At 53.2% G+C, this 23,846-nt stretch overlaps 1 protein-coding gene across 4 annotated transcripts in view; it reads left to right on the top strand.

Moving 5' to 3' along the window:
- MBP (myelin basic protein) overlaps positions 1 to 23,846 on the top strand; it is a 115,840-nt gene that overhangs the window by 58,439 nt on the left and 33,555 nt on the right. For all 4 annotated transcript variants that reach the window (XM_059895186.1, XM_059895187.1, XM_059895185.1 and 1 more), the window contains exon 4: positions 23,281 to 23,702. In XM_059895186.1, coding sequence (XP_059751169.1) covers positions 23,281 to 23,702 — 422 coding nt within the window. The remainder of the gene's footprint in view (positions 1 to 23,280; positions 23,703 to 23,846) is intronic.

The following is a 23,846-nucleotide window of genomic DNA, read 5'->3' as shown; positions in this document are numbered from 1 at the left end:
GCAAAAGCCCTAGGTCTCCCTAACTGTACCCACGAAGGAGCGAGGTCTCCAAGAGAGGGCACCCCTGCTCTTTCCAGAGCAGCTGTGGATCCTTCCAGATGCGACCCTCATCTCAGAAGTCAGAGCGGAGGGCTGAGTGCCTGTCACGTTGGGTGAACGCTGGTGCAGCTCCACAGGGTCATAGGATTGTGAGAAGCGGCCGCGCGTCGGGTCAGAGCACTTTACACAGCTAAGCCACGTGCGCGTCGCAGGGAAGGGCAAAATCCTGTGAAAGTCACTAGTTCACTGCTCAGATAATGGAGGGAGAATTGTCGATGTTTAATGTTTAGGGGGAAAGCATTCATATTAGAAACATTTGCGTGTATGTCTAACTATATAATTATAAAGTATATAATATTATATATTATTAATGATTATATTATTATATTTTTAAGTGGATAGAAGTATATATATATGAATGCATATGTGTGTGTCTTTATTTCACGAGGCTTGAGTTAACTTGCAATAAGAAAAAGAAACAAAATACAAAAACACGTAAAGCGGAGATGAAGTAAGGCCGCACGTACATTTGTTGACTGTACAGCAGTTGCTGTGTTGAACTTATTTAACCTGTAGTTTCCCAGCTGCCCGATGGAAAGTGAGACCTTGTCAGCTTTTCCTCTTACGCAGGACGTAGCCTCCCCCTACCCCCATGATTTAGCTCTGTGGTTTGGGGCAATGTACTCCCTCATCTTTCTGTGTCTTGGTTTCCTCACCAGCACGTAGGGGTGATAACAGAGCTGCCGGTGAGAAATAAACAAGCTGACACCTGTGTGTCACTCCCGTCTGCCACGGTGACAGCTGTTGTTATCAGACAGCTGCCCGCATGTGCTCCTCAAAGGAAGCAAAGCTGTAGTTAACACACTGTCAGAATGTTTTCTTGTTTAAATTTTTATCACAGATGATCACGTGGTCGTCAAGGACCTCAAGGTGTTTTTAGGGCATATTGGTGATTCGTTTCATATGCAAATGGAAATAAACTGAATGAGCTTCCTTGCAGCTTGGAGCCCATTCAAGGCTCGTGTCTCTACCTGTGACCTGGTGTATCATTCCCGCCACACCCCGAGGCAGCTCAGCCTCCAGGGAGGAGAAGTGGGTGCCCCTCATGATGGGGAGGACCTGTGAGAACGTGTGTGGCCTGAGATAATGCTCGGCCAAGTTTGGAAGATACTCTGCCACAGACAGATCTTTTCCCTGAGAATTTTCACGTAGCGTTTAAAAAGAAAGAAAGTTGCATTTTTTGTTTGCTTGTTTCCAAGAACCTTCCACAAGGAAATCTTTTTGAGATGCTATTTTAGGTAATATTTTATTTAATATATTCTGATTATTGGATTAAGTTACAAAATCAGTAAGTAGCAGTCATTACTGATGTAAAATTCTATCTCAACTCAGTAACGAACGTAGGCGAGGGACCCACTCTGTCCTGCCCTGCAAACTCCTGTTTAACTGTCCCTCCCCAGATATAATCAATGCCCTTCAGAAATGATCATTGCACAGCCTTTTTCCTGAGAATATTTGATGGTAGCCTTAATGTATTGCTAATTGTGATTCAGCTGTTGCCTGAGGTCTTCTATTCTTATCTAGACAAGTGATAGAATCGATACTGTATAAGGGCGTCTTTGGGGTGGATAAAAATCATAGAATCAAAACCAGAAGTTGAGAACTTGAAGGAATATTAGAATCCATCTTATCCGCCTGGTCATTGTGTCGATGAGGGTCTGACCGCCAGGACAGTGAAGACAGAGGCCTGGGGACACAAAGGCAAGGTTGCCGCCCAGGGTCCCTGGCCCTGCTCTGAGCCCCACCAGGAAAACAGTGGCTTGTCCTGGATGGCCCTTGGGGAACAGAGACGCCTCTCATTTGACAGATAGGTTAAAACAGTGGAACATCGTAACACGTTATTATCTCTCTGCGCATTTGAGTGAAAATGAACGACGCTTTGTGTCTTTCAAGTACGCGTTTGCCTATCTGCGCTGCCTGGTTGTAGTTCCCGCGCAGCCCTCCGGGGGCGCACTCTTCCCGCTCTCAGTGTGTGTATTTCCGGCCGAAGCCCCCCTGCTCCCAGCGGTGCTCAGGTGATGCTCCCGCGGTGCGCCGAGGCGTGTCCACGGCCAGCGGAACGTCGGCTCTACTCGGCAGCCTCTGCGGCGGCAGGAGCTGCCGGACAGATGTCTTGGCGTCCAGGATTATCTTGTTTCTCGAGTGAGGCCGTACCATCTAGTAGCTGGGAGCGTGGACCCAGACCTCCGGGCCGGGTCCTCAGCCTTTCTCTCTGCGCTTCCGGTTCCCCTGTGTGGATGGGGATCCCAGTACCGCTGAGCTCCGGGCTGTCGTGAGGGAGCATCGGAGTTGCACCGTGCAGGGGGCGGCGGTGCGGGTGAGCAGGGCAGGTGCAGAGCGCGGGCAGGCGGCGTGGCCCTCAGCCCCTCCATCGCGGCCGGGGGCGGGGGGTGCCTGCCCGGATTGCTGCCTTCTCCCAAGGGCCCGGCCTCTCAAGTGAAGCCCCCGGTGACCGTTAATAGTCCACGTACATATGTGGTATTCGATGGTACGTACAATGTTTAGATTAAATGTGCGTACCTGCGCGCTGGTTTCCTCTTTCTCTGGGTTTTCAGCTCTGAGCCTCATTTTCCTGAAGATGAAATAGATCATCAGAGGGAAACGGCAGAAGGGAAGGGCCCAGTGAAAACTCACCGACGTCTCAGGAATCTGAGCGCTAACGTCTCCTGGCCCTTTCCCGCGATGGGGTGTGTTGCCAGTGCGGTGCTCTGGTCCCTCGTGTCCCAGCACCTGAACAAGCCCACCTCACTGAGCGGACACTGACCCGGCACCTTCCACGTCATGTGGTCCAAGCCACCATCAGGGCTCACCTGGATTCCCTCAGGAGCCCTGGCTTCCATCCTGCCGCGCGCACGCCCACCGTCTGTTCTCAACGCCCCTGCTCAGAGCCCTCCCGCCCTCCCCGCGGTCTGTAGGGCCCTGCGGGCCGGCACCCCTCCGACGGCACCTCGCACCCTCCCTTGTCTCCTCCCCCGCCTGCTTGCTGTTCCTGGAGCGCAGGGCCTTTGCACGGGCTGCACCCTCCTCCTGGGATGCTGCACCCGCATGACCAGCCCACTTAGAAGAGAGCTGCATTAGGACAGTTAGGCTGTGCCGACCTCCCAAACGAGCTCCCAGGCCTCGGAGCTCCATGTCGTAACTTCACCCGCGTCCCGGCCCAGCAAGGACAGGCAGGAGGCCCCCTGTCGGCAGTGACTCGGAGGCCCGGGCTGCTTCCATCTGTGGGGCGGGGAGCCAGAGGCACGTCCCCTGAGGGGGACAGCGTCCATCACATCCGCTGAGGTTCCATGGGCCAGAAGTAGTCACGGGACCCCATCGCATGACCCAGTCTGGCTGCCAGGGACCGAGAGGAGGGGAGTGGAGGCGGCCTCAGCTCCAGCACCTGCTGCGGCTCTCGAACGGGTGTCTGCAGCTTGTGTGTTGTCTGCCCCCCGACTGCCCCGAGCCAAGGCCCTCGTAGGAGCTTGTCAACATCTGCCGATGACGGCGGGTTGGGTGGGACGCCACCTCCACCTGCAGCCCGTCCCCTCCTCTCACTAAGACACCTTTGCAAACTGCTGATTTTCACCAGAAGTGCCCCCCAGATCGTGTGACCTCAGGCCTGAGCTCTTTCTTCCTGAGAAGTTCTGCCTCTGGGCCGCTGCTGAGCGAGAGGTGTACGGAAGAGGGCCAGGCGGGTGGGAGGAGCCCGGGGTCCAGTTGCTGCCTGGTGTCTCCTGGCATGGCTGAGCATGTCCCCTGGGCACCCGCAGCGCCAAGACCGGGATGAGGGCTGTGGTTCGCAAGGGAGTGAGGCTCCCAGTGCACGGCGAGCTGGGAGGGCATCAGCCGGCGCCGGCGATCGGAGTCGCAGAGGCCACAGCTGGCCGTCCAGGCGCTTCCCCCACTGGTCCTGGCCTTCAAAATAGAATGTGCTGCCGAGAGTCACTTGAGGCCAGCAGAGTCACAATAGGGCAACAGAACCATTTCCAGAACAAAAGGGGAATACAGGCCGTAGGATGGCACAAACTGCAGCTGTGATGGGCTTGGCCAGCAGAAGGCACCGTGTCCCAGCCGGGACCCGGGGACTCGGAACCACCGTGGCCCTGCCCGTGGACCCTTGCCCTCACCCACTGCCACAGGCGAGCCTGCTGGGTCTTGGGTCCCCAGCTTGAAAGCACCCATATTGGCTTCCATCAGGAAAAGTGACTGTTTCCAATTTCCACCTCAAGCCAGCCTGAATTTGTAACGTGGCCCTAGGAGCTGGCGTGTGGCCGGGGCGCTGTCACCTCCGAGTCCCCGGCCAGTGGCCCCGGCAAACCCGAGGACAGTCCGCCTCGAGGGCAGAGCAGGTCGAGGGCACCTTTCCCAGCCGGACCCTCCTCCTCCGCCTTTGGCCAGTTCAGGAGATGGCCGTGGCCTTGCTTGTACTTACTTCAATGGGAGAGGGGCGCCTGCGTCCTTCACGAAGCTTTGATGGGTGAGCCTCACCTTCCCTCGTTCCCACCAAGGCCATTACTATGAACACTGTCTAACTGAAGAAAGAACGTCTTCCGAAAGGCGCGTGAGGCATCTTGCCGCGCTCTGGTCCTACGGGCGCCGCAGGCCAAACGCAAGCCGCTCCCTCACCTCCCCCAGCCCTTACCCATCGAACCAAAACTGGCCCTGCCCCGTCCACACCCGCATGACTGAGTCCTGCTGGCCACGTGCGGTCTGCCCCGGGGATGTTAGGTGTGACAGATCGGGAGGGCTGTCACTGGCCGTCACTGCTCACCTCTGTCTCCCAGGGGTGAGGGGACCGTGGTGGCCGCCCTGTGCCTCGGCACCTGAAGGGTTAAGGGGAAATCGGCCCTGGGTTCGGCCCAGGCTCCTTGTCCTGGGTCACCCTCCCTGTATGAGTCCAGATCCAGGGATGGAGATGCAGCCCCACACCTGTTCCTGCAGGTGACCTAGCCGTACCTGAGCTGCGGCGACAGTGGCAGGTGGGCTTGTACCGTAGACCCTGGATATGACTCAGCTTGGCAGCTTTCATGTTGTCATTAGAGAGGTGACAGGCAGTCAGAGGTGTTCCTGTCATTCCCCAGCAAGTGAGCTCTAGGTAAATTGCTGTGATTTAGGCACATGAATATTGGAATGTTTTGTTAGTAGACTTTTTGCATCCAGGCCGTTTTTATTTCACGGCTACAATATAATCATTTTCCAAGTTATATGAAATTTACATTAAGAAGGTACTCCTTCTGCCTTCTTTCCTGTCTCTCTAACAGCCAGGGCCCTACCCGGATAGTTGTATTTTATACACTATCTTAATTAACTTGAAAATTGCCTCTAGCTGAAATTTTGTATTTAAGTTGCTTCAAAAAATCGTGTCTTAATGTTTCCTTTCTCTCTCTGGAATCTTTGATAAGAACCAAAGACGCTGTGGCCCAGGGTTATAAGCGGAGGTCCCGTAACTGGAAGGCAACTGTGTACCAGCATCTGATTTGCCGCAGGTGGGGGGACAGGGCGACAGGAGCCTTGCCTCCAGGTGATGGATAACCTGTGATGGCGCGCTGGCACAGCAGCTGCCCCGGTGCCGTACGGCCTCTAGGGTAGGCCTCGTGGACGGTCTGTCTTTCTGGGAAGCAAGTGCAGTTCCAGCCACAGAGAAACGGAGTTTGACTCACATGCACGTCCACTCACACTCATTCCCATAAACACTCTCCCTGTCTCACGCTCATGCTAACGCACACACTCACACACTCGGTCAGGCACACTCTCACACACGCACACAGGGGAAGGTAGGGCCGGAGGGAGGGAGGGGCGGCCCCACGTCCGGGCCCCGGGGTGGGCGCGCTGCTCGGCTGCAGGCTCGCCGGGTGGGGACCGTGGGGACCGTGGGGACCACACATCTTCACTTGCGCGTGAGGAAGGTCGGGGCAGCTGCGCCCGGCTGGGTGTTGTTGGCAGAATCTTCCTGGCAGTTTCCTCGCGGGCAGTTGTTTGTTTGTAACTAAAGATGGGAGGGCTGGGTACCTTCAGGAAGATCCCGGGAGCCGTCTCCCGAGGGTGGACTTCAGGGAGCGGGGAGTGTAGCATTACTGTGCTTGCTGAGATGCCTGTAAAGGACGGGGCGGCGCCTTCCGGGGGGACTTGGAGATCCTGCCAGTGTGTCTCTCTTGGGCCGCAGTTTCCGGTCCTGGCTCCTCTGGTCCCCAGGGGTCTGCCTCGCGGTTTCGGGGCTGCTGTCCAGTCCTCAACGTCGTTCTCACTCACCTTCGGTGACATTGAATTAAAGAAGTGAACCCCTGAGATGATGAGGGGTGGGACGCCAGGCTGGGGGCAGCGGGAGAACAAAAAGGAAAGTTTCAAAACCAGTTCGGGGAGGGAGGGATGCGTGGGTCTGACTCTGAGCCTCGGGGTCAAAGGTGGCCCCAGGCCCCTGGGCAGTGAAGGGTGTGACCCGACCCCGGGAGCACTTTGGGTTCCATACTTTCCCTTTAAAGGATTAGGCGCCTGGGGTGACCAGCTGCACTCTGACACACTCACAGAGACATCCCTTGAAATACGGTGCAGAACTGGCATAAGTTCTTCCTGCGCTGGAACTTCTAAGCCATTCAAATAGGAGCATTTATTCAGAAGTAGCCGGGAGGTGTATGTGCAGCCGGGTTCCAGGACCCAGACAGCTGCCTCTGAACAGAGACTAATACTCAGCAAAGCTCAGAGAGGGGATAGTGTGCAAGCTGACATGTAATAAAAAATAAAGAGAATGCCATCGTTGTGCTTCAGAAAGCCAGTGTCTTCAAAATTATAAAATATCATCTACAGTTTTCAAATCTCTTATATTTTTGCGACTGCTTCTCTCTTCAGCGCAATGCTTGAGGCAGGAGACGAATCTTCTGTCCCAGATCCATGGCAGTGAGTAACTCCCAAGTTTGGAAGTATCTCCCTGGGACAGGAGTGCCTTGGGGATGTGTAACTTCTGGAGGCCAAGAGAGGAGCTGGAAGATGGAGACACTGCTTATCAAAGTCTGTCACTTGTGTCGTTGCTGCTGTCACTCCACTAAAGAACGTCAACAAGGACAAACCCTGCACTTAGCAAGAGGGCAAAACAGCACTCATTTCCATGGCTACACAAGAGAGCGTCCTTTGGTCGCTAGTTAACCAGTGACAGTAACTCTAGCACATCCCAGGCCCCACTGAGCCACCTCAGGTGGTTTTTCCTCTAAACTTGTAGGAACGTCAAGAGACAGAAAATAAAACCAGCCTTTGCTTTGTTAGGGTTTGAACAGACACCAGACTCTTAAACCCTCAATCTCCGTAATGCATGGCACAGGGATTGTTTTCTTATTTTGAAATAAGAATTACTCATTCCACAAATATTTACTGAGCCATTTCTATGCGCCAGGCGTGGTCTCAGTGCAGGGGTGCAGCAGTGAGCAAAGCAGAAAACCCTGCCCTCGCGGACATGACTCTTGACCTGGGTTCGCATCCTGAATCTACTGCTTAGTAAATGTGTGGGTCTTGTTTTGACCTCGCTGACCCTCGGTATTTACAGCTGTAAAATGGGGATTGTGATACCTGTGATGCAGCGATGGGGGGCCGGGGCGGGGGGCGGGCGCAGGAGGTCCAGTAGAGACAAGTACCAGTAAAAGACCTCACACAAGAGTCTGTAAGGATGAAGCTCACTTTTCCTCCTTTCCGTCTTCTTCCGCTTGGCGTGGAGCCTCTGTGTCGCACCCCGACTTCCTTAACCAGGAATCAAAGCTTCTGAGGGTTCTGTCCCTGTCTTTCCTTTACTGATGTGTCAGCCCCCGACTGTGGAGGCAGGACGCACAAGGGACCCTTCCAGGTGAGCGACACTGTGAAACCAGAGAGCGTCGAGGGAACCTTGCATCAGCTTCTTAGGCAAGTAGCATGTCCCCCCAGGGGAGTTGACATGCGTGGAAGGGCCACTGGTCCACGTGCAGAGTCAAAGGGGCTTAAAGAGAGAAGAGGCACCTTTTTCAGTTCATTGTTTTCATCAGCACTATAATTGCAGTTTTTGCACAGAATTTTCCTCTGAAGAGTGATAGACCTAATTCCTTTATGGCATCGTATATACATTATTCACTGAGATGTTCTGATAGATATGTAATCATCATAGATACATTAATTCTCTGGCACTTGGCATTAAATATTAAACGTCTCTTTGCTTCTCCCAGTTGCCTTAAAAATATGATTGAATGCATCCCCTCGCATCTTCTGATTTCTGTTTGGTTGAAAAGCTCTGTTGAAGCAACAAATGAGTAAAATGAAGGCTTCCTTAATTGCTTTTATTTTTAACACCTTTTTTGAGGTATAATTTACATACCATCAAGTTCCCCCCGTTTTAAGTGTACAGATGAATGATTTTTAGTATTTTCATAGAGTTGTGCGACCCTCACTGTAATCTAACTTTAGAACATTTTTTCACCCTAAGAAGAAAACTTGTCCCGTTAGTGGTCCTTCTCTGCCCTCCAGCCCACCCCCCTCCGCCCCCGGCGACCACGAACCCATGCTCTGCCTGTGGATTTGCTGACTCCACACGTGACAGGTGGCCTTTGGTGGCTGGCTTCTTTCACCGAGCACCGCATTTTCGAGGTCCATCCAAGTTGTGTGGTGTGCGTGTGTCAGTGCTTCATTCCTTCCTAAGGTGGCCCGCCTTTTGCTTGTCCACCCAACGACTGTTGGCCGTTTGCGTTGCTTCCGCGTCCTGGCCACTGCGAGTGGTGCCACCAGGAGGCTGGTGCTCAGGGCTTCGGGGGGCAGACGCCTGCCAGGCTGGCATTATTTTGTCTGTTACGTTGAGCTCCAGAGGGCAGGGCTGTTTGCTTAGACCTTCATTTTTATGTCTGTCCTTTGCAGTTGGGTGTTTAGTAAACATCACCCCCCGGAGCTGAAATCCATCCTAGTGCCTGATTCACTTAATCCACGACGCAGTCAGCCTTGCTGGTGGCTGAGGCACGCGAGACCCTTGGCCTTTCGCTGCGTCGGAGATTTCTTTTCCTGCCTCTGCAGACCGTTATGGTCTGGATTAGCAATCAAACCGGAGTCCACTGACCCACCTTGAGAGTTCATGTCCCCAAGCCCGTACTTAACCTGCACTGAAGCAACCCTCCCCCGACTCCCATCTTCCAGAAGCTGCCTCTCCCTAAGCTGAAGGAAAGGTGGGAATTCTAAAGAGAGGCCCCGAGACTGGGATGAGCCACAGAACAAAACCGATGGTCATGGAAAGTCTCGGGGGAACGTGTGGAGGGTCGGCCTGCCCCAGCCGCTCTGCCCGGCCTCCTGGTACCCGGGGGACCGTGGCTTGTAGGGAGAGCTCAGAGGCCAGGGTTTGACGGGATGACCCTCCAGGCCCAGCACGTGTTCCTCTGAACACGTGTTCCATCCTGAGCCTTTTCCTCAGGATGTGGGACGTTTGCAGAGCAGGACGCGCTCAAAGTTGCGGAGAAAGGGGGGCGGTGATCTGAAGTGCTCTGGCAGAGTCGGCTGTTTTTGCTTGTGCGGAAGTACGTGTCCATCTCTGCGAATGTCCCCGGAGAGCCGTCATGCCAGCCTCACTAGCAGACATCTCTGATGCTCCTAAGACACGAAGGGACCCTGGGTTTCCACGTTACCACTAAATAGAAGTGTGATATTTAACAGATACACACACACACTGTTATCTGTAGTTAACCTGCAATGTGGTCCAGCAATTTGAATGTGTAGATCATTAAGTATTTCGTACATTCAGTTAATAGCTTACGTCAGTGAAATGCCCTCCCTCCTGTGTGTCCCTGACACAGACGTCACATCTAGTCACAGGCTGGCCACTGACCCGTGCTTCAACTCCGCAGCTGAATTTTTCAAATGGTGCCTTCCTGCCCCGTGTGTCCTGAGAAATGCTGCCTCAGAACCAATGTGTGGTCGATTTCATGTCTCACAGTCGTGTGGGAGGCGTGGTTCTTCTTCCTGTGTGTCGCCTACTTGTCATTATTCAAGCAATCTCACTACTAAGTAGCACTTTTTCTTATAGAAAGAAAAAGAGGTTAGATTCATAATAGTAATTTTTTAACTTTGGAAATGTCTTTGCTACAGGAGATGGAACGTTCTGAAAACTGTGGGATTTTGTGATTGTTTATCACCAATGATCCCAGCCCTTGTGGGTAACATTCTAACCTGCGGTGGTTTGCAGAACTGACCCCGGACCGGAGGTCGGCGGTGATGGTGCAGGCGCTTTCTGTTAGGAAACCTGTCATTTAAATGTCTCTGCTGGGCGTCTGTCCTCAAGCGATGGTGCTGATTCGTAATCACTGTGGCATTATCCGTGGTCTGTGATATTTACGTCGAGATTAGGGAGGCCAGGGCAGTGCCCTCTGTCCATTTGCCGTTCTCAAAGGCTGCTTTGTTACTATCTGTCATCCGCCTTCTCCAGCCAACGCAATGTTCCTTTTCTAATGGGAAAGAATAAGCAGATTAACTCCAGACGCATGACCTGACTACTTAGAAAGCAAACCTCAATCATAATATATCAAGATCATATTCATCCACTGATCCATCTATCCGGAGGTATCTTGTTACCAAGGGCAGTCTTTAACCATGGGAGTGCCTGCACACACACACACACACACACACACACGCACGCACACACACACACACACAAAGATGACAACAACCAAAAAGGCTTACAACCATCCTAACCATCGTGGTTAAGGAAACAGACATTTCCATTTCCTAGAAGTAAATTTATTGAAAAAGAAAAAAATCACAATTGTTTTTAACAAATGTTCTTCTTCTCCTTTTTAACTTGATTTTAGCGTTACAGATCTGGTTTTGTCTGTTCACACAGCACATAATCCCTGGGTGCCCTAAGGTGTAAATGAACAAGGACCCCCTCGGTGGGGACAGACTGGGGACAGTCTGCTGCAGACTGGGTGGGAAGGTGAGCACAGCCCGGCGGTGCGGAGGCCACTGGCCAGGGACAGTCCTGAGCAGGGCCCGGCCTCTACGGAGGCTCCAGGGGGCCTGGGGCACGTGGCCGCTGAGCCGCCCCTAGAATGTCAGACCAGCGCGGCCGTTACCGCGTGTCCCCGCGGGGCTGCCTGGGGCCGGGAGGCCGTGCGGCCGTGCGGGGTCCCTGGGCCGGAGGGCTGGGCGCTGAGCGGCAGGGCTGCAGGAGAGCGGGCGGAGCCGACACTTGGAAAGCAGTCAAAGGGGAGTTTGCCCGCAGTGCGAGTTTCGCCCTCGGCCCGTCAGCAGCGGGCAGGCACCGAGGGTCCTGAGCACGGCGGACGGAGCCTCTGTCCTCGAGGCTCTGAGAGGACGGCCCTCGGGATGCAGCAGGTCCGAGACGGGGCTCGCAGGCGTGGAGGAGCTGGGATGGCAGGGTCAGCCCCGGCTCCCACACTTGCCTCTCCAGACGTTTCCCCGGGTCGTGGCCAAGCCCCCGTGCTCTCAGGCCACACAGAACCACCGTCCGGGACCTTCCCTCCCTCCCTCCCTGCCTCGTTCAGCTGCCCTCCTGCTGGTCTGCGTGGGCGTCGGCCCAGCTCAGCGAGGTGCTGGTCCAGCTCAGCGTCCACAGGGCCCGGGGGGAGGCACCTTGTCCCGAGGAGGTCACGGGCGGGTCATCAACGTTAAGACCCTGAAACCCTTCCGTCACCTCGACTTGAAACTGGGTGGAATAGCAAGTACAGGGGGCATCTAAAGATCAGCCCCGGCTGCCAGCGTCCAGGGAGGGGATTCACATCCTGAAGGAGGGGGGGTTTGCCTGGCCAGGAGGGCAGAGGGGAAGAACAGCAGAGTCAAAGATTCAGAAATACGGATGCACCTGATGCGAGCGGGCTGCCACGACGGTAGCAGGAGTTGGGGTCAGGAAAGGTCAGGTAGAGTGACTGAGATCCGGATCCGGACCTGGGAGCCCTTGGAAGCTGGGCTGGCTGACCTGGGAGATTCCCGCCCCAAATGCCTGGGCATCAGGGTGGCACACGTTAACACAGGGTTTAGACACATGTGGACAGATCAGCCTCCGCGGGACCGACATCCCTTCTCACTCTGCTCTGGGTGCTCTTGGAAAGCCCTGGGATGAACTAATACCCCTCACACCACGGCACTGAGCTGAGCGATAGCTCGGCGCACCACAATGCACAGAGCATTCGCAGGGATTAAAAGCTTTGTCCCCGAGCAACCACTTTCTAAGGACGACATTTCACGCCCTGCATTTCGACATGTGTAGACCTTCAGGCCAGAAGGGACTTTGCCACCTGCTCCAGCCCTGCTGTGAGCGATGCTGGTCTCGAGTGATCACAGGTGAGCAAGGCAGCGACACCGCCTCAGGGCCCAGGACCTGCTCCAGCACCTGGCAGGTTACGCTGCGCAATCGCATCCTTCAGATTCCTCAAACCAGGGTCCCTCGGAAGTAAACCAGGACTTGTAGCAAACGATGCCAAATTGTCTCTGGGATAAAAATGTAAAATGTTACAGTGAGACTCAAGGAGATCAAATTTTCTTCAGCTTTGGAGAACTTTGTAATACTCACACATCCATGCATGTGTGTATGGATTTATTTTCATGATGTGGAAATGCTGACTTTCTACGTTTGATAGTTTCCTTATGAAATTATCTAATTATTCAAGGTTCATGCAGCAAAACATAAAAATAGATTATTAGAGGGAGGCACCCATTGTGTTTAAGTTAGAATTTTCATAAATCAGTCTTTTAAGGTGTCTGCCTCTACTGCATGAGAAGATAGGGAATATTTTCCATTTCTTCAGTCGGATACCTTATAAAATGTAAATGGTGTCTGATTTATGATCATGATAAATGGTCTCAAAACTATTTCTAAAAAAGAAAATAAACAAACCAAAAAAAGCATGAAAATATTAGCATGCGCTTGACTAAAGCCATATATATCTGGGAACAGTCAAAACAGCAGATAAAGAGAGTTTACCTGAGAACATTTTTATAGTTGATATCTTGGAATGTTTCCCTTATTTCCATTTATCTAATTGTTACATCACCTTTTCTTAAGCTGAAAAATCATGTTTTACTGCCTGAGGTTTTTTTTAAAGTATTTCACTGAATATTTCTTCACTTGCAGAGTTTTCAAGTTATTTTTATCCTTAAGAAAGAGCAGTAGCTGACACTAGCTGGTACTGGCACTGCGTGGGCACTTTCTCAGTGCTGGGAGGCCGCTGGTGAAAAGCAGACATTGTGTGAAGCGCCCCCATCTCTGCCGCTAGACATTTGACACCATTGTTCCTGCGGCTTCCAGGGACAGACAGCGCTGCAGGACAGATCTGCAACTGTGCCCAAGAAAAGATCTAAAAATAACGTTCTCATTTACTAAAACGCCCGATAGCAAATGTATCGATTAGTTTTTGCATTGTGAGCCATGGACCGTGCCGTCCCCTCAGCTCCTGGAGGCCCGTCTCCAGACCCTGCGCGTGGTCCTTCCGTTTCTACAGCCAGCAGCTCGCTCCCCATCCGTCTCATACCTGGGTGACAGTCTCCCTGACCTCGGCTTCTGCTACCAGCTGGAGAAAACTGTGCCTTCCAGAGGCTCCTGTGGTTGATGAGACAGTCCCAGAGAGTCTCCCTTTTGCCATAAGACATAACATGATCACAAGTGATACCTCATCATATTCACAGGTTCCACACACTGAGAGAAGCAGGAATTGTACAAGGGGTGAGGGTTATTGGGACCCATTCTTACAGTTCTGCCTACACAGGCATGAAATGAATATTGAATGGATGGATGGATGGATGGATGGATGGATGGATGGATGGATGGATGGATGGACAGGTGGATGGATGGATGGGTGGGCTGATGGGGGAGTGGATGGATAGATGGACGGGTGGATGGATGGATGGATGGACAGGTGGATGGATGGATGGGTGGGCTGATGGGTGAGTGGATGGATAGATGGACGGGTGGATAGATGGATGGATGGTTGGTTGGATTGACAGGTGGATGGCTGGATGGGTGGGTGGGTGGATGGATGGGTGGATGGATGGATGGAAGGGCTGATGGGTGGGCTGATGGATGGATGGGTGGGTAGGTGGTTGGATGGGTGGACGAAAAATGTATGGGTTCTTACACAAGGTATTCCCAAACTAGTTTTATAAATATCATAATAATAGCAACAATAACAAAAGCCCCCACTGAGTGTTCACTGTGCACCGGTGCTAAGAACATTTTATTACGTGCACCTCAAGTGCTCGTCAGAACGGTGACCTGAGGGAGCTCCACATATTCGTTCAGTCTTGCCCATGAGGCACCCAAGGCATTGAGAGATTAGATCATGTGGTCAAGGTCACATAGTAGGTGGTAGGACCAAATCAAGGTCTGCTGGGTTTGACTACAGCACACTCTGGTCCTGTCATCCAAATTCAGTTTAACGTTACACCACTGTGTAAAATTGGCCTAGAGGTAGGAGTACCTGTTTTAGCTTACTTGCTCCCCACTGGAAAGCAGTTGGTAGTGGCGCCTGTGGTGCCACCTTCTCGGGGCATCCTGCAGCCTCCACGAGTCTCTGCAGAGTTACTGTGAGAATCCCAGAGGCTGCCCAGGGAACAGAACCGTGTGAATACCGGGCTCTTTGGAGTCTCACCATCTTGACACCAGCTGGGTTTGGGAAGCCGGGCGTTCGGCCTGTCACCACTGTCGTGCGATGGAGAAGGTGCAGACTCAGGGGGGAGCCCCCCGTCCTGCTCCAGCTCCGCGCGGGGCTGCCTTGCCCGTGACCCCATCCCCGCTGTGGGAGGGTTTGAGGGGCCAGCTATTTAGAGCAAATAAAAACTATATGTTCTGGGTCCACAAAGGAGGCATTCGTGTGAGATGGGTGGGTTGGTAAGATTCGTTTGTGGCGAAGTTTTAAAGAAATCTCTGCAGGCAGCCTGCGGGCGGCCGCATACCTCTCATAGATGCAGAATTTCTGCCGGAGCAAATCCACAGGCCACAACCATGGGCCTTTTTGTTCCTTCGCCCTCCCTGGTGACCCTGAGTGCAGCGTGCCAGGAACAGAAGTATTCCACAAACAAGGAGGGTCCTCTTCCCCCTGGCCCACACTGGCAAATTCCAGGGCTCCACGGGCCCAGGGGCGTGGCCAGCTCCTCTGCAGAGAGGGGCCCGGTCACATCAGAGACGCGCACGTACCCCACCCGGCGCCCCTCCTGCGCAGAGGGTCGGCCGGCCAGGGGCAGCGGGTGCTTGTAAGGAGCGGCTCCCTCCTGCCCCCCCCCCCCCCCCCGCCCCGGACCGCACGCTTGTCCCCATCGCTTTAACGTGAGGTTCTGTGCAAGGCCCTGAGCTCACAGCCCGGTTTGTGGCCGTCTGTGTGAGGCAGCCCCGTGAAGCACAGGCGCTGCAGAGCCTGCGGGCTGCTCCCCGCGGCCGAAGCCTGGCCTTTCCGGGCACGCTGCTTCAGGAAGAAGGGCGCTGGATGCGTGTTCAATCCGAGCCCAGCAGACCCCGTGCCCGGCGGCCGGTGCGGCGCCTCCACCCCCAGGATGGAGAGGGGCTGACGGTCCACAGACGGGACAGGCACGGTGCTTTCTTATGTGGATGGTCACGTGAGATGGCACAAGATGTTCTTCTGTCAGGTAACATGTATCAGCAGGCCCAGAGAAAAGTAACGTGGAAACTCGACCTATTTCATACCATCACCCAAAAATGAGAATCCCGGCCAGGACTCAGGGCTACCAGATGAAACGATGTCTTACCTCCTTTTTCTGTAGCTTCCCTGCTGCAGAATCTCTGCTTGGCGGGCGGTCGGGCGGGGGTGGGTGGAGCTGGAGCCTGTTTCTGCAGAAGGAGGCCAAGGTTCTGCGTGGTCACTGATGGGCCAGGAGGGGACGGCCAGGGCAGGCGAGGGTCAGCAGGAGGCTCTGCGGAGTTACTGCTTGTCCGCAAAGCTGCCTCGGGGAAGAATCCTGCAACAGCAGATCCAAACCATCTCCCCACCACAGAAGCCAACTGAGAATCGAAATTTACAAAGGCCACTTGAGGACAGTTGTGTTGTCTATTTCAGTTTCGAGTTCTGAGCTTCTGCCTCATTTTTCCTGAGCTGTAGTAAACCCAATCACCTTCTCTTGGTTTTTGGGAAATAAGACCTCTTCTGCAAAGGGCTGAAGTATTGGATAACTTTTCTTTAGTTCTTACAACCATCTCTGTATCCCTTAAGTTCTTCTTGACTCTAAAGAAGGCCGTGTGACTTCAGATTTCCTCTCCCCTTCTGATTCAGGTCACCCGCCCTGAAGGGCTTGACCTTGGGGTCACACATTTGCCAGGTCAACTTGTCCCAGTGAGAGAGGGCCTGCAATAGTGTCAGTCGTGCTAATCTACATTTTACAATGGTGTCAATGGTCTCAATGATCTTTAAGATGACATCTGATGGAAAAAATATGGAAGAACAATATAAGTTATAAAGCATGAGTTTAAAAACAGCAAATCGAAGACCAAAAAACTGAAGATTTCCTCCATTTTGTGGATTCCACAGCGATAGTTCCTTCCATCTGTCCCTTAGAAACTAAGGATTCCTATGAACAGTTATGAAAGTAGCACCTTTGGTGCTTTCGGGCTTATGGATTTCTTTTTGGATAATACTTCCTCAAGCGACTATAAGCTGGGAAACCAGGTTGCGAATCACTTTAGGAGGAAACTGTGCGGGGCTCACAGCCGCTCTGACTTCTGCCCCTGTGCGTCTAGCGGAAAGTGCGCAAGTGCCCCAGAGCCCCGTCCCCACCGTGGCTCAGTGCCCTCCCCACCCAGGAAGGTGACCACCCCATTCCATGCGAGGTCGCTGGGATGCTCAGGCTCCGGGTAGTTTCTGCCTCGGGTACCACACGACGTTACGGCAGGGAAAGAACTGGGACGGCGGGGTCCCGGTGACCTCGATGGGCCTCCGGAGCACCGCCTGAGCTTCTAGGAGCCCTGGTGCCAGCAGCCTGGACGTGAACTTTACGAAGCCCAGCAGTTCCTTAGACAATCGTCTCTACTTCAGGCCCTATAAAAGGTAACCAGGAAGCGCTTGGGGTGGGCTTCCATGGGGCATCCATAGGAGATTGTAGCCGGGTACACTGTGTATGTCACACCCACCAGGAAGAAGTGGCAGAGACAGTAAACTGGAAATCCATGGTTTTGAGCCAGGAAAAATCCCTGTGATGGGGGACAGACCTAGCAAATCAGTTCAATTGTGACTTTAGTTTCTGGGTGTTTTTTTTTTTTCTGTAATTTAAAATAGTCAACTAAAATTATAGTCTGGGCTACAAACCTAATTAGATAGGCCACCAAAAACAATTGTTTTTAAAACCAAGCAAAAAAAAAATGTAGGTACAACCAGTGAGTCTGATCCCTCAAAATGAAGAAACAGATTTTATTTTCTATCAAAATATCTGAATGGATGTCATGCGGGGGAAAAGAGAAGTATATATGTACAGTATATACTAAAAGCCCCCCTGTGGGAGGCTGTTAGAGGTTGGTGGCAGAGTGAGAAGCTCTGAGGGGTTCAGTGAAGGCAACATGGTGTTCGGGTTTTGTGACTTTTGCACGGGTCAGGGAGAGTCTGTTGGAACCCTGGGACTTCCTGGTGTGTCCCAGCCCTGCCCCGCCCAGGAGGCCACCAGCAGCGCTGGACCCAGAGCCTCCACTCGAGGTGGGCCTGTGAGGCGTGTGTGGACAGATGCAGCCTCTTGGGTCAAAAAGTGACCAGAAGACGTGGCACGGCCCTTTATTCTGAGATGATGCCTTTCCTGTTCTTTTAATACCCAAATTCCCTTTCTTTCTTTAGTGAAATATAGGCTAGTACATGGTAGTTACTTGTTTTCTCTTTATAGCTTAGCTGTAAATAAAATAGAAGCTTCTCGAAGTTCTGGATATGCCAGTATGAAGACCTCATCCCTAATTTTTGCTATTTTACTGGTCTGTGAAGTCTGGGAACCTCCTGTTGAGATGGGAATGATGCTTGTAAATAAAACAAACCAACAGTTATGATTTGCAGTGGGCTAAGCCTCTACCACACATTTTTAAAGTTTGTTATTGGCAAAACCTCTGACTGGGTGGTGAGTGATGATCATTTTTATTGTTTCCAATCTGATCAGCCGTGAAGATGAAATCTTATTAAACTTCCCTGATGGAATTACAGTTGGATGAACCGTTATGGAAGGATGATCCTTTATGATCGATCCCTCTCTAATCATAGGAAGAAACATTAAATTAATTGTAGTGAAAGGAAGAACACTATGACTTATATCTTACCGATAGAAGGTTTTCATTTTGTCGTTAACTTTAATAGGCTGACGCACTCACAGAGGGGATTTCTGTATTATGTGTTATTCTGGTTTGATGAGCGATACGGTCCTGCTCTGAGAAACTGAGTACATCCTTTCTATTCCTGTTGACCTGAGAGCCTGTGGCATTTGGAGAAACGGGCAAACTCAGAAGGTGAAGCCGCAGCCCGTGCTCACGCTGACCTCACCTGATAGACTCAGGATGTTCCCATGGTGGTGGGAACAGAGCTGCCCGCCCGGGTCAGCTCAAAGCCGGGAAAAGCCCTGAGTTCCAGCGGGACAAGTCCTCTCCCCGCGGGCGCGGCCTCCTGACAAGAGCACTCAGGCCCACAGGACACCGAGGGTGGGAAACACCCGACACCACCACGGGCTCCAGGTCATCAGCATCTTTGACACTGAACTTCCCTGATAATCACGTGCTCTGAGCTTGGGTGAACAGGAGGTGTCACTGACCGCGTACAATGCTCGGTTAAAGGGCAAAAGCCAAGTTACTGGGAGAATGAATAACTCACTGCCCACTCCACCCCGGCCTGTTTAAAAAAAAAAATGCAGAAAGGGGGGCCATCCTCTGGTTTCTGACTATTTGGGTCTGGGGTGTGCCTTGGCATCTGTGTGTGTTCTCATGTTTGCACACACACACGCAGGCACTCACACATGAGGTTTTGATGAAAGTTGGTGATGGAATATGATTTCCATGGCTGTGATGGAAAAAAGCATAAGACAGTCTAGGTAAAAACAGTCATATTTAAATATAGAACAAGATTCACTTCATCATCACAATTTCTTTGAGATGATCTTATATGAATATGTGATGTGTGTCGTTTTCTGGTTATAGCGAAAATGATATGGAATCATAGAAAATAATGATTTTCAGGATTCCTCAACTCAGCCTTTTTGGGTGTTTAACAGTCATTAACATATTCTGCCAAGGACAGCGGATGTGGTCAACTGTGAGCAGATGCTTAATGCGTGCAGGTCGTGGGAGGTGGGCGATCAGGGCCCTGCAGAGCGCTGGGGGCCTGCAGAGCCTTGTGTCTTGCAGGTGGGGCCCAGGCTGGGCTCCTGGCTCAGGACGGCAGCGCTCTAGGATGTCCCTCCATCTTTCCCGGTCAGTCCCTCTCTGTTAAACAGAAACGTTTTAGCCATCGGTCATCTGCAGTTCAATGTGACCCTGAGAGGCAAAACCTAGTGCCAGTTCAAGCCAGCGGGGGCTGGCGCAGGCTTGCGGGGCGCCCATAGCTGGGGATGGTCTGCAGTCGGCAGAACGTAGACGGCAGCTGGGGACCCAGAATGAACATCACCGCCTCCGTCGAATCCTGTTTCACTTTTCTCTGCCTCACATGAGTAAAAGGGCTCGTAAAACGACCTGCCTCGCGGGGTTGCTGGTAACGCACAGAGCATCCAGCGAGCGCTCGGCTTTGCCCCCGGGCTGTGACCGGACACTGCGTTTACCGGAGGGGTGGCCCTGGGGGGCACCCAGCACGCCTGATCCCTGCGTGTGCTGCTGAAGCGGGCTCGAGGTGCCGGAGGCCAGCGCATGGCCCCCCCTCCCCACTGAGGACCGCAGATACCAAAGGCGGCTCGGGGCCCTTGCTGCGGAGCACGGGGGTCAAGCTCAGCCTCCAGGGCCCTTCTCGGGGACGCCCTGCAGGCCCTGACTCTGGGCAGGTGGGACGCTGAGGACCCACAGGCCCAGGTGGTGCTGCCGAGACCTTGGGCTGGAGCCTCCCTCGGGTGGTGACACCTGTGAGTTGCTCTAAAGAGTAAACACTGCCCCAAGGTCGCCATCCTGCTCTGCGGGGGGGGGGGGGGGGTCTCTGTACCCCAGAAGCCACCCTCCAGCCGGTGACGTCCTCTGCTTCTCAGAGACGGTCCCGGGAGCAATTCGTGATTTTAATATCACCACCCCCAGAAGTCCAGTGCGTTTCCCTAAGTTTCCTGGGGTCATTTTAGCCATTAGATGGAGGTGGGGTTTTTTAAGACATTTTTGTGCAATTTCCTGTAGAATTGGTACAATAATAGAGAGAGAATTATAAGTGCATGTTTGGGTAGAGCCAGACGTGTGCCCCTCACATTGTGCACTAGAGGCTTTGCTCCAGACAGAGTCTAAAGAAGAACTCTGCCCTGGGCTTTAATTCGATTAAAGCTGTTATTAATTGACAAATTGAAACTGCCCTTGTCCTTACCCAAAATGCTGCAGAGCCACAGATTTTAGCTTCTCCCTGTGCTCCTTGCGTCCTGGGAGAAGCTACTTTCAGGACACAAACGCCCTTCTCTGTGCCTCACAAATACCCATATTCAGAGACACAAAAGCCAACTGTTGTAAAAATATTAGTATTCAGAGGCGCTTGTGTTTCGTTAATGCATTTAATCATGTACAATATAGTGCCTGTTTCCCCTTTACATTTGCGTTAATTTATATCAGCCACAGAATCTAAAGCACAGCTTGAAAATCAGACTCTTTCTGTTGCAACCTATAAATTAGGATTGCATCCCTGCAAAAATCTACAGCTTTGGAAACATAAGTCAGTATACTGACTGCACAATGAGTGTCACCCATGGGACAGTCTCTTGACCCCTGTGATTTTGTTCAAGGAGTGTGGAATCACTCGGTTTTTGTTATTTATATATTTGTGGAAGTAGGGGTTGTAGATGTAAAAACTCCCCCGCGTACATATAACAAAAGGAAAGACCCTCCTTGCAGTCATCCCCCAGCCATGTGCCGTTCCTTCCTGGCACCCCAAGGACATGACCTTGGTCCTGCACCCTATCTCTCCCTTGACCATAGCCCCTCCCACCTGTGCTCACCCGCACCTGTGCTCACCTGCAGGCTGAGCCTTCTCCTCCCTTGAAGTCTGGTCCCACCCGCACCCCATTCCTTGGCTGTCTCTGGGCACTTTCCGCGAAGAAAACCCTTTGCCTCAGCCCTTGAAACCCTGCGCAGCCTGGCTGGCCTGTCTCTGGCTGGCCTGAATCATCCTCCTCTCACCTCTTCCCTCCACCCTCCCCCCTCCCCTTTCCTCCATCATCCCCTCCCCCCCCTTCCCCATCAACCCCCTCCTCCCGCTCACCGGCCAGCACCTTAAGCCTTGCACCCTCGGGCTCCAGGCCTTCCTGCTTCTCCCCGGTGAACAAGCCAAGCTCCTTCCCGAGGACGCTGTCCTGGGCGTCCTTCTCTGCAGAAGTACGTCCCCCCACCCCGGCCACCCCGCCCTCGGCCCACACTCCCGTGTCATCCAGGGGTCCCCTCAGGGGGCCTTCCTGACGCCCCTTATCCTGCTGTTTCCTTTCATGTCGTTACTCAACATGAAATTACACATTGCATCTGTTTCCTGCAGCAGCCGCACGAATTACCACAAACGGGGTGGCCGAAAACAATAGGGATGTCTACCCTCTCGGGTCCGGAGGCCAGGAATCTACACCCAGCTGTGGGCACCCAGGTGTGGGCAGGGCAGCGCGCTCCCCAAGACTCGGGGGGAGGGTCTGCCCCGGGTCACCCGCCTCCCCGTGTTCCCGGCAACGCTGTCTTGTAGACAAACCAGGCCACGGTCTGCTTCCATGCCACGTGGCCTCTGTGTGTGTGTGTCTGCATCCAAATCCCCCTCTTCTCACAGGGACACTGGTCATTGGGTCGGGGCCCACTCTACTCTAGTGAGACCTCATCTTAACTGGATTACATCTGCGAAAGACCTAACCCTCAAATAAGTTCACATCCACAGGTACTGGGGATTAGGATGTGGACACACCATCTGCGGGGACATTATTCAACCCGTAACGTTCATTTTCATCTGTGTTCAGGCGACAAGGACCACATCTTGTTCGCCTAGTGCAGGGGACATTACGCTTGCTAGGTGCTTGGTAAGGATGGGTGGCTGGGTGGGCGGACGGACGGGTGGATAAGTGGATGGATGGTTGGATTGTGGATGGATGGGTGGATACGTAGATGGACGGGTGGATAAGTGGATGGATGGTTGGATAGTGGATGGACGGGTGGATAAGTGGATGGATGGGTGGATGGTGAATGGACGGGTGGATAATGGATGGATGGTTGGACAGTGGATAGATGGATGGGTGGATGGGTGGTCGGATGCTGTTGGTAAATGCTAGTAAATAGATTTCTAGGCAGTTTGATGGATGGATAGTGTGAGTAAAGCCACATTTGCCGTAGAAAAGTAATAAACTTTGGAGAAGAACCTAACTACATGACATTCATTTATACCCACCTGTGGTAACTGAGAGCAAGATGGAGGTATTGTCATTCTCGAGAGAAATACTGTGTATTTTTGTAAAAAGCTAAGGGAGGATGGTGTGCCACATGAACTACCCCGTTTCCACTTAAACTTTCTGATTGTTGCTGCTTACAGAGGAGAAGCCAAACCAAAATGTCGTGAACAAGCAGCTCTCTCTCATGCAAGAGGCCTCTTGTGGACGCTGGGGACTAAAGAATTCTAAGTGTCCCATGTCTGTAAGGCATGAATTGCAAAAGGTGTGGGCAGTTCCACTTTTACCAAGAATGCTAAAAGTACCTTTTGTCAAATAAGTGCTCCCAACACGCTTTGCTTAGGCACCAGTAGCCTCTTAGATGATAAACATGCCATCGAGGCACCTGCAACCCTGGAGCCCCCCCCCCAGGGCAGGAGTGGCAGCACCGAGGGGAGGTTGTGTGCCCGGCGGCCCTGTTTGCTCGGGAAGGCCCCGTGCCGGATCTGGAGCACCTGAGACAATTCCCCGGGCCTCTGAGACACAGAGCCGCCGCCAGGGTGCTCAGGCCGGATGGGTCCTGCCCAAGGCAGTCCGGGGCCGCATGGAGCTCCCTGGCGCCTGCGCACCCTGTGGATTTGCTGGGAGACGGCGGGTCGCCCAGCCCGGGAAGAAAGCGGCATTGTCCCCACCCCGCTTTGCACAGCCGTATTCATATCTCACTGTTGTTTGCAGATGTGGACCGGAACAATGGGACCCCCTTGCAGGACACAGCGGTGACAGACTCCAAGTGCACAGCGGGCCCGAAGAATGCCTGGCCGGATGCCAGCCCAGCTGACCCCGGGGGCCGCCCCCATTTGATCCGCCTCTTTTCCCGAGATGCCCCAGGGAGGGAGGACAACACCTTCAAAGACCGGCCCTCAGAGTCAGACGAGCTCCAGACCATCCAAGAAGACAGCGCGGCTGCTCCCGAGGGCCTGGATGTGATGGCGGCTCAGAAGAGACCCTCCCAGAGATCCAAGTACCTGGCCTCGGCGAGCACCATGGACCACGCCAGGCACGGCTTCCTCCCCAGACACAGGGACACGGGCATCCTCGACTCCCTCGGCCGCTTCTTTGGCGCGGACAGGGGTGCACCCAAGCGGGGCTCGGGCAAGGTGAGCTCTGAGGAGTAGAGGCGCGTGCAGGTCGTGCCTCCCAGGTGGTGTAAGCGGAAAAGGAAGGGAATCCGCAGGTGAACTCAGCCGTTAGAGGGAGTACAGCCTCTGTGCTGTCTGGGGAGACGTGTTGTCCTTGCTGGA

Source organism: Balaenoptera ricei, chromosome 14, assembly GCF_028023285.1.
Source record: "Balaenoptera ricei isolate mBalRic1 chromosome 14, mBalRic1.hap2, whole genome shotgun sequence".
In the NCBI taxonomy this organism is placed as follows: Eukaryota; Metazoa; Chordata; class Mammalia; order Artiodactyla; family Balaenopteridae; genus Balaenoptera; species Balaenoptera ricei.
Note: the sequence above shows the minus strand (reverse complement) of the source record. Positions and strands in the feature narration are given on the sequence as shown.